This window comes from Octodon degus, unplaced genomic scaffold (assembly GCF_000260255.1).
Source record: "Octodon degus isolate 3935 unplaced genomic scaffold, OctDeg1.0 scaffold00020, whole genome shotgun sequence".
Classification (NCBI taxonomy): Eukaryota; Metazoa; Chordata; class Mammalia; order Rodentia; family Octodontidae; genus Octodon; species Octodon degus.
Window position 1 is genome coordinate 17,884,656 of NW_004524596.1, and position 9,883 is coordinate 17,894,538.

At 47.4% G+C, this 9,883-nt stretch overlaps 1 protein-coding gene across 2 annotated transcripts in view; it reads right to left on the reverse strand.

Annotated features, from left to right (window-relative positions):
- Window positions 1-4,648: 4,648 nt before the first annotated feature.
- Window positions 4,649-9,883, reverse strand: part of Fshr (follicle stimulating hormone receptor) — a 193,705-nt gene continuing 188,470 nt past the window's right edge. The window contains exon 13 of one of the 2 annotated variants that reach the window (XM_004627690.3): window positions 4,649-6,070. In XM_004627690.3, the coding sequence (XP_004627747.1) occupies window positions 4,837-6,070 (1,234 nt within the window). In that variant the 3' untranslated portion in view covers window positions 4,649-4,836. The remainder of the gene's footprint in view (window positions 6,071-9,883) is intronic. The other variant, XM_004627691.2, reaches the window with a different exon arrangement.

A 9,883-nucleotide genomic window follows, 5' to 3' on the forward strand; every position in this document is an offset into this window, starting at 1 on the left:
CCAGTGGCAGGGGCTCAGCGAGGTCCTTCTTGCAGCGAGGGCAGCAATCTTGCATGATGGATGAGAAGGGTCGCTTTCTTAGAGTCCTTTAGGGAAAAATGCTCTTTCTGTTGAAAGGAAAAAAAGTGGAAAGAAAGACCTCCCTTCTCCTTTCGGAATTTGATTGTGGCTGCAAGTGGTATCCTGAACTGCAGAAGCAGCCTTGCTACAATGGGAAAAATATGTGGGATTCTCCAAAGAAGGTCGGTGTCTCAGCTACTTTTGTCTCATTGCTGGGACAAAATACCTGACATTCCCAAATTAGGGAAGGAAAGGTTTATTTAGCTCCGTTTTTGGACACTTCAGTCCTTCCTCAGCTGGCTCTAAGGCAGCATGGCACATGCCAGAGGGCTGCAGTTCATGCCTCAGAAAACAACAAAACAGCAAGAGCACAAAGGCAGGAGCAGCGGCAGTGCAGCAGAAAGCTTCTCTCCCTTCCTTATATCACATACAGGTACGTGTCCCAGGCCTGGTGCAGTGCTCACACCCACAATCCCAGCAGCACTCACACCCGTAATCCTAGTATTGGATCCCAAATTAACCACACAAGCTCTAGAAGCTGCCCCAGGACTGCATGAAGCTTTGGGGGACAACTAGGCCCAGACTATAACAGTAGAGCAAAGAACAGTAAGGTACTGGGCCCTTGAGACCATCACGCTTCTTGTCTAAGCCAGGATGATGTTGTAGAGCTTATGTTTGTTTAAGTTACAAGTTGCAGGAGCTTTTGCTTCTTGTAGCTGAAAGCATTTTTGATGAAAGCCAACAAGCACAACTTCACATTTAAGCATTATTCTGTGCTGCCATTTATTTAGTGTATATAATAGACTAGGGTGTATATTTAATAAACAAACCAATAGAAATTCTGCATATTTATCTACTCTCTCTAGCTTCCCTTCTTCCCTTCCTTTGTAGAAACTGAACACTTTTTTCTTGCTTGTGCCTTTCTAAACTTTCCTAATAAAATAAAATCCTTTATGAACCCAAAGGTTGAGGTCATCATGTAGAGAAATCATTTCCTGATTTTCTTATGAGTGCTCTATGATATTGGATGAAATAAGGCTCAGTGCCACTGTGGGAAGAGCTATAGTACATTGGCGAGGCAGGATTTCTCCCCCCATTGCATCCTCCATCCTTGCAAAAACAAGGTCTCAAGCCTGCCTTGTGTCAGTACACAGGGCCCCAGGGCGAAGCAACACTGCAGGCTTGTCCCTCACTGCTGTGCCTTGCAAGACAAGATCCATGTACGAACCTAGTCTCCTTGCTCTGCCCCCAAGAGTTTCTGGACTCCTCCATTCTGTCTCTTTGTTCTGACCCTGCCAAGAAAGATCCTAAGTTCTCTGACTGCTCCTTGTGATTCTAAAAGGTGATAGCAGGACGACAGGGAGAAGAGAGAGGCAAGGGAGAGGCCACCAGGATAAGGCTGGAGCGGGACTTCCTGGGAAATCTTTGAGACAGAGATGAAAGCAGTGCAGGATGAGGCCAGGCAGGAGGAAACCAGAGGGGAAGAGCTTACTGTGTGGGCACCGGGATCCCCCCGCGCACGTTTTGGCCAGTCTTTTCTGAGAGATCAGTGCCTGGGTTGAACTAGCTGGTCATATTAAACTGCTCCATGTCTGAGGTATGGCTACTTCAAGAAATCTTTGAGGGTTATTAGTTCTTCTAATGGTGCTTGAGAATTGAAACAAAAGATTAAAAAGCCTTAGAAACATTATTTCTTATAGTATTTTGAAAGGCTTTTTGCAGTGCTAGGGATTGAACGCAAGGGCTTTCTACATGCTATGACAGTACTCTCCCGCCGAGTTACTCCTTCAGCCCTGCTTTGGAGTTTTCTTTGGGGTGTGTGTGTGTGTGTGTGTGTGTGTGTGTGTGTGTGTCCATTTGGGTCACTTCTCTGGGGGCTGATCCCCCACCCCCAGAGGGACAGCTTTGGATGTGTTGCCTAGACAACCACTATTAGGGAGGAGGAGTTGATATGTTGGATTCCAGTGATCTTCATTCCACTACAGGGAATGGAGGAAGTATCCCAGAACATAGAAGTGTAGGACATATTTCTGTCCCTTGAGACTCATCTAAAGCATTTAAGAAAACTGAATTTAGCTCTGCAAAGATATGTTTGCTTATTTAAGAAAAGTGCCATTTCTTAGCAGGAAGCGGCCTAGTGACGGGGTGCTGGGGGGGCTGCCTTCAGAGCCCCTGGGCGTGTGCTTCTCTCTGAACATATTCTTGCCCATCAGAGGCACAATCCCTTAAACCGCTGTGTCATTAGCAGCCATGTTGGGAGATAATTACTACTCGATCATATCTATAATTTAGCTTCCACTTGGTTTTGAGTCCAAATTCTGAAATTCTTTGCCTCTGGCCACAAATAAGAAAGAAGAATGACTGCAGATGGAGCTGGGATGGCCCAGTGGTGCAGCAAATGGGGGAGGAAAACGCTGGTTGCAAATCCTTTATTGTCAGGGAACTTTAGGTCAGTGCGCTCCATCGCAGATGTAATGCCATCCACAAATGCAAGTCACATCTGCAGTGTTCATTGTTCTAGAAGCCATATGAATATGGAAAAAGAAATAGTTGGATCTCATTGTATACGTGCTATATACTTGTCACAATATAGCCAAGCAATATTATTATGGTATGGAACCAACATAAGAAATATTGAGCTATCTTCCAGTCTTTTTTTGTATTCATTACTTTAAAATCCAGTGTATTTACACTTGCGTCACATCTCAGTTCAGGCTGTCCCCATGTCAAGAGCTTGGCTGCCACCTGTGCCAACAGCACAGTACTAGACAACAAGACCCTAGACTAGTTTTTAGGGTGGCTTTCTTTCTTTGGGTCATGCTCTAAACTATTTACAAGCAAGATTAGTTTTGCATTTGGTGTTCGTAGTGCATGGAGGTGGTGCCAGTTAAGATGGGCAGAGACGATTGCTTTGCTTCTGGCTATGCAAGGACTTCCTCATTAATGGATCTGGAACCAATGTCTGAAATGTTTGCCTGAGCACAGGGGAGGAAGGACTGATTTTGACTTTGAAAGAGGGTACTCAGACGGGAGATGCAGAGCTTTGTGGGCTGGCCAAGGCACAGTGCTTGGTGGGATTTATGGTGCATATTTATGATTCAATTATTTGGACAAGGTCGTTTATAGGAGTAGATGTGGGTAGTGTGGTTATTTATCAGAAGCAATATGCAGCAGTGGAAGGAGTTCTAGACTGAATGTCAGGAGAAATGGTTTCTAGTCCAGGCACTGGCTTGGGAGGAGAGAAGTAAGTGCACATGCACCAAGCCAGCTGTAGAACTGGGGCTTCACAGCCATTTTCTTATCTCCTTCTTGTGAGGAGGCTAACATTTAGTGCATAAGCAAGTCTAATTTGTATAGGAAGATGCTGAGATGGCGAGGTTGGGTCCTGGCTGATTATGGAATCTGAAGAAACTTCTAGCTCTGTGTAACTCCCAAGCTGTGGTATCCTTAACATTAAAATACTCATGCATGTCAACTAATAGGGATATCTGCTGTAATTTAGGATTCAACCAGAGAAGCAGAGTCATGTGGACACAGGAATGTATGTAGATGCACAGGGCTGGTAAATATTCATGATGGGGGACTGGCATGCATGGTTGGGGGCTGGCTGAGAGATCTCTGTAAGGAAGTTGTTTCCTCTCTGATGCTGAAGCCGAGTGTGCTCAGGCATTGGCAGGAAAGACCTTGGCACACTGGCAGTGTGGCGCAAATCCTCCTCCTCTCCCCCACGAAGACAAAGGAAGCACTTTCTGTTCCTGTTGCTCTGATCTTGGTGACAAAAGTAGCCTGTAGAAATCTGACTCTTTACCAAGAAACTAAAACACACACACACACACACACACACACACACACACACACAGCATGTGAGTCAGAAAACCTGAGAGAGGATCAGGGAGGATGACGTAATTGCAGACCCAAGCTCTGCTTCAGAGCAATAAGCCAAAGCCGATCAGCAGCAGAACGCAGTGGTAGCTCAGTTCACCAGCTCAGTTTCCTCTGTGATTCTGGCCATAGCCAAACTGGGTGGGAACTGAATGAATTTCCCCCTGAGGTCAACATTGAACCCCACCATTCAGTTTGATCGGTTCTCTTTGCACTTGGTTTGCAACCAGAATCTTGGAAAGAATCAAATTCATGACCTGAAGTACCACTCATGTTGAGCTACAAAATGGCAGTCACTTTTTTCTGACTTCTTATCTTCCCAGGAACTTTCTCTGTGGTCTACTCTGACTAAAAACACATAGCAAAGGGCATTCTGGGAAAGGTCGGCTGGCTGGTCTACCCAGGGTGACCCATTGTAATGCCACCATGGGCTCAGTAAATGTTGAATGAAAGCTTGCCGTGGTGGTGTTCTTGGCAGTCCTCCTGGAGTTAGGATACCTCAGCCTGGCTCTGCCTCTCACAAGCTGGATGATTTTAAGCATGCCACCACTCATGTTCAGTTTTGGTTTCTTCATTCATGAAATACCAAGTATGATCTCTTCCCTGCCTATTTAATAAAACTTCCATGAGGATCAGCTAAGATTATCTGAGTAAAACACTGCATATTACAAAGCCTAAAACAAGTATGATGCAGGATCGTATTGCAATTATTATTATTACAATAAAATTGAGTTTCCTAATGCATCACCTGAGATTGATGGTCCCTGAAGGATTTACCTTACAGGTAGCCAGGAAGACTCAGAGGCATGAAGTGCGCCGAACGGCTGTCCTGCGGCGGTCTTTAAAGGAAAGGCTTAGTTTCTATTCATATGCACATACCTTTGACATCATGTTTTAGTTCTGAGCTAAATGGCTTAGCGGGACAAGTATGTAACTTGAGCCACTGGTGACTCTGGAAGCTGGAGAGCAGTGGCTACTCCTTGGGTGGGAGCTGTGAGCAGTGGATGAGGTTTCGGTCCTGTAAATCTGGGCTTGCACTTCATAGCAGCCAAACTTACTGAGAAGAATGAAGAAGTCCCTGCGAAAGTTTTTGGTAAAGATGGCGTAGAGGAAAGGGTTGGCACAGGAGTTGATGGGGTAGAACAGGACCAGCAGAATCTTTGCCTTGGACACGGTGATGAGGGGCACCTTGAGGGAGGCAGAAATGGCAAAGAAGGAAATGGGCGCCATGCAGAGGAAGTCGGTGAAGATGAGCGTGGCCATGCGCTTGGCAATCCTGGTGTCGCTGGCGGAGGACACGATGTTGGGGTTCCTCACGGTCAGGTAGATGTGTGTATAGCAGCCGCAGATAACCACAAAGGCCAGAACATTGAGCACGAGCAGGAACACGACATACAGCTGTGACAGCGGGCTGTCGATATCCATGGGCAGGCAGATGCTCACCTTCATGTAGCTGCTGATGCCGAAGATGGGAAAAAGGGCGGCTGCGGAAGCGAAGACCCAGCCCATCACCATGATGCTGGCCGCGTGGCGTAGCTGCACCTTGCAGTCCAGCTGCATGGCGTGGGTGATGGTGTGCCACCTCTCCAGGGTGATGGCTGTTAGAGTGTAGACTGAGAGCTCACTGGCAAAGACAGTGAAGAAGCCAGCAGCAGTGCAGCCTGCCCCGGTTTGCCAGTCGATGGCGTAGTTGTGGTACTGGGTTTTGGTGTGGACATCAACCGATGCTATGAGCAACAGGTAGATTCCAATGCAAAGGTCGGCAAAGGCTAGGTTGCACATAAGGAACCGGGGAACTGTGAGTTTGTACTGGCTGGTGGTGAGGACCACCAGCACAGCAACGTTCCCGGAGACAGCCAGGATGCTAATGAACCATATCAAGACCCTGAGGATGTTGTGCCCCATTATATCTTCACATGGGTTGAATGCATCTGGTTCAGGGGAGCAGGTCACACCAACCACTTCTTTGCATAAATCATAATCAAATTCACCATACATCGGGTCAGAGCCCATACCGTAACTAGGTTCATCATCTTCTGCCGGAGGGCCTCTCTGGGCCCCAGTCTGAGTCATAGCATCGACTTCTTGCCTTAAAAAAGATTTGTTGCATATTGGATGAAGTTCAGAGCTAGAAAAATTAAAGAACAAATGAATAGAATCAACACCTGGCACCCAGATTGGCAAATCCATTGCTATCTTTTTGTGGTGTAGAAATAGCGATGTTTCTTCCTAAGATTGTGTTCCCTTCTTCCAGCATCTTGTTTGCCCTTGAGGCTGAGCTCGAGGGTTACTGTTGCTTACCGTAAGTGGACAGAACAGCTCGTATCTATATTTCTAGTCGGATGGCCCGCGGGGGAAACCATCTGGCCACAACCTGACTGTGGGGAGGAAGGCGCCTGGGACCAGCCAAGCCTTGCTGTTAAGTGCAAATAATTTACAGACCTCATGTCATCTCTACTCTTTCCTTCCCAGCCTCCATCCCGCTAGCTGTCTCCACGCCTGGGGGTGGGGACGTACACGCTATGCTCCAGTCATGGCGAGATTGGTTCATTCTCTGGCACAAACGAGAGTTGTTTGCTGGCTTTATCTCCACAGCTTGGAGAATTGGAGTTTGTAGTTGGCTCTCTGTTGGCCCCGTCCTGTGGTCTTTGGTACTTGTCTCCCAGGAGGCCACTTAATTGGCTTTAAATGGCATCAGGGCCCTATTCTTTATTATCTTGCACCCCAGTAGGCCACAGTAGACCTCATGCATGTATTCATGTTTTAAGGTGAGCTTGGTTCATACTGAAAAGTTCCCTAGTGAGTTCCCAATGGAGTAAATACAGGCTGCAGAGGGGCCTCGCTCATCTCATGATGGTACTACCCTCTCAGAGCCTCGTTCTTCAAGGGCCAGCTTTCCTGTCTCAGTTTCCCTTTAATCCCAAACATACAGGAGGCCTTGTCAACAGGATAGAAGCACTTACAAGATTTGAGTGAATATTTAGTGGTAGAATATGCATTAATGTTCTACCAGTTCTCTGCATGGAAACATAGAAGGTAATACTTCTGTTTTGAAGCAAAGCTTTAAGAAGTGGGAATGTTTTACCCTGGGAATACATTTGAATATGAAGAAAAAATTCTCTCTCTCTCTCTCTCTCTCTCTCTCTCTCTCTCTCTCTCTCTTTGTCTATCCATCTATCTCTACTATCTCTACCTCTCTTTTTCACCAAGGGGCAAGTTCACAGCAATGTTAAATGACAGCATTTTCTCGAACATTAACATGATCTCAGTGGGGCAGGGATGTGTGTATTACACACCTTCCAAAGCCCTCCTGGGAAGGAGACAGGTGGCTGGAGGAGTAGATGAGGTGCAGCTCCATTTGATTCTAACAGATGAGTGCTGTTCAGCACCTGATGCATGAGTTGAACTTTCGTACCACCCCTATGGACAGGAGCGGTGAGGGAGAGCCCTCGCCTCCCTTCTCACGCCTCGGGGAAGTGAAGTGAATCACCAGGAAGTCATTTGTCTTTGGACGAAGGGATGCATTTTTTCTTTTGCCAAAGAAAGTGTGATCTTTTGTTTTAAAACTGGTAAGCCTTCTCAAATCAGTCATGGTTCACACGAAGAGGGCTACAGAGGTAATTGCAAGTGAGTGGAATCGGAGTCTGAAAGTCTCCTGGTTTAATCGGTGATCTTAGAAGAAAGTTGAAACAAGCTCCGGGACGGGCATAGAGGAGTCAGGACGGCCATGAGATGTCTGTCGCCTCGCCCTTAACTCCCAAATCCTACCCTTGGAAGGGCCATGACTGGGAAGGCAACTCTGGGAATAGAAAATAAGTAACCTTGTCCTTGTGGATTACAAATTTGGGTTACTGGAATGAAACTGAACTTAACCATTTAGAGATGGCTTTTGTTTCCTGGAGTTGGTGGCTGACTTCTGTGCAGATGCAAATGCTTGGGGAAGGTAAAAACACGTCCTAAATATGGATGCTTCCCTTCCCTGAAACCAGGGACTCTTGGCTGGGGGTAGGGGAGGGTGGATGATGAGTGGCTCTGAAAGAACAACAACTCAGGAGGAGTGGAGAGAAACATAGCCTTGCTGCTACAGTGCTTTGGCTCCCTAAGTGTGGTGAGGAGTTGGGGACCCAGCTTAGAGCTGGTGGTCAAAGAGCTACTCCCAGATCCCGAGCAATGGGCGGATGATGCGCAGGCGGCGTAGCAGCACGGCCCAGAGCTGGCGCTCAGGAGGAGACAGGCGGAGGTTTGGGTCTGAGTTTGCTCAGCGTTTATCAGATATTGCTGAGCCTCAATTTCTGCCTTTGTAATGACAATGAAACATCATGTGTGATATGAGAGGTAAAGCTGCAAAGTATTGTAGCGCCTGGCAGGGAGTACTGAGCAAGTGTCAGCCACACAAAGACAGATGGTAGTGGCTACTCTGGAGAGCCCCATGGGGAACTTAGCAGCACATGCCACAGTGCATCCCTCTAAAATGCAGGGTTTTGTTTTTTGGCAGAACCGGGGATTGAACTCAGGTCCTTGTGCTTGCCAGGCAAACGCTTATTCTCCCCTGCCTTAAAATGCAGGTGTGAAAAAATGGCCTCAACAGAGGAAAAATGAAAGAGTAAGTAAGAATGAAATAATTCAAGTTGAATGTGGAACATGATAAGGAAGTACTGCCTCTGGTTCAATGACAAGTGAAAGGTGTGGTTGACCCAGCCCGGGGACAAGATTTCGAGGTGGCCAGTGGTAAAGCCTCGCAGCAACAAAGCTCTCACAGGTGCACTGTGGACACTGCTGCCAAATGAGGGCTCAACTTTAACCTCGAATCCCCCACATCGCCTATGATATACAATGAAAGGACGCTGTTGTAGGAATATATCCTGGGATTTCTTCGCAAAGCATAATTATTTTGTATTGTGTTTGTACGTGTGAATTTGCTAACTTTAAAAAAAAATCAAAAATCTATCTGTGAGAATGTGAAGGAAGAAGCTGTGTCCCAGGAGGCCCTGTGGGAGCAGCGGCAGGCACTTGGAGGAGCTGAGGACTGGCGGTCCTCTGGGATCGAGCAGCTTCCCACCACAAAGCCGCACAGTGTCTGCTTGGGTGAGCCCCTAGGCTGCGTCTACACAGCTATGAGGTGGCCAGACCCCACATCTGAGTAGGACGGGAAGGTAGCAGGTCCTGCAGCACCCAGCACGGGGCCCAGGGGCATGCCAGGCGCTGCTCTTACACTGATCTTAACATCCTTTGCGATGCCTCCCAAGGGGCACTCCGTTGCAGGGTCTGGGCAGCCAAATGGTATCTTTTCTCCCTGGCTAGCATAATTCTTGTCTGGAATGTGAAAGAAGCAAGCCTTTTCCTTCAGCCCAGGCCCGTAAGAATGCTCCTAGTCAGGAGCAAATGCTTTGGCCTGGGGCTATTCTGCCAGGGCGCCTGCGCTGCCCATCCTCCCTGAAGGCACGCTGACTCCATCAGCAGCGGGTTTCCAGCTAGTCCTTTGTATTGGCCCCAGTGCTCCCAATGACTTTGAAAATATTTTAGGGTATGAACTTTGTGGTTGCCTTTTATTTGTTTTGCACTAAAGCCAGGAATATGTGTACCTTTCCAGCTCAATGTATATTGAAGATGGGATAATTGAGGAGACTGTTAAACAATAAAATACTCTAGCAGGGCAGCTGCATTAGTGTAGGGCTACTGAACAGAGTAGTGAAAAGCATCATGGGATTGAGGGCAGCTCCCTAGTCTGGGTGTTGTCAGAGCGCTCAGGAGAGAGCGGGTGCTTCAAGAAACCTTGGTCTCCAGTGAGGTCTTCCATCCGGCAGTCTTTGCAATATCCGAAACGTGTGCAACCTTCCAAGCCACTCAGCCTCTGCTTGCTCCAGAGCCTGTCTGTGATCACCTCCACTTTGAAGTCACTTATCTACCACGACTTGGACCTGCGTAAGTTATCCTCTTTAAA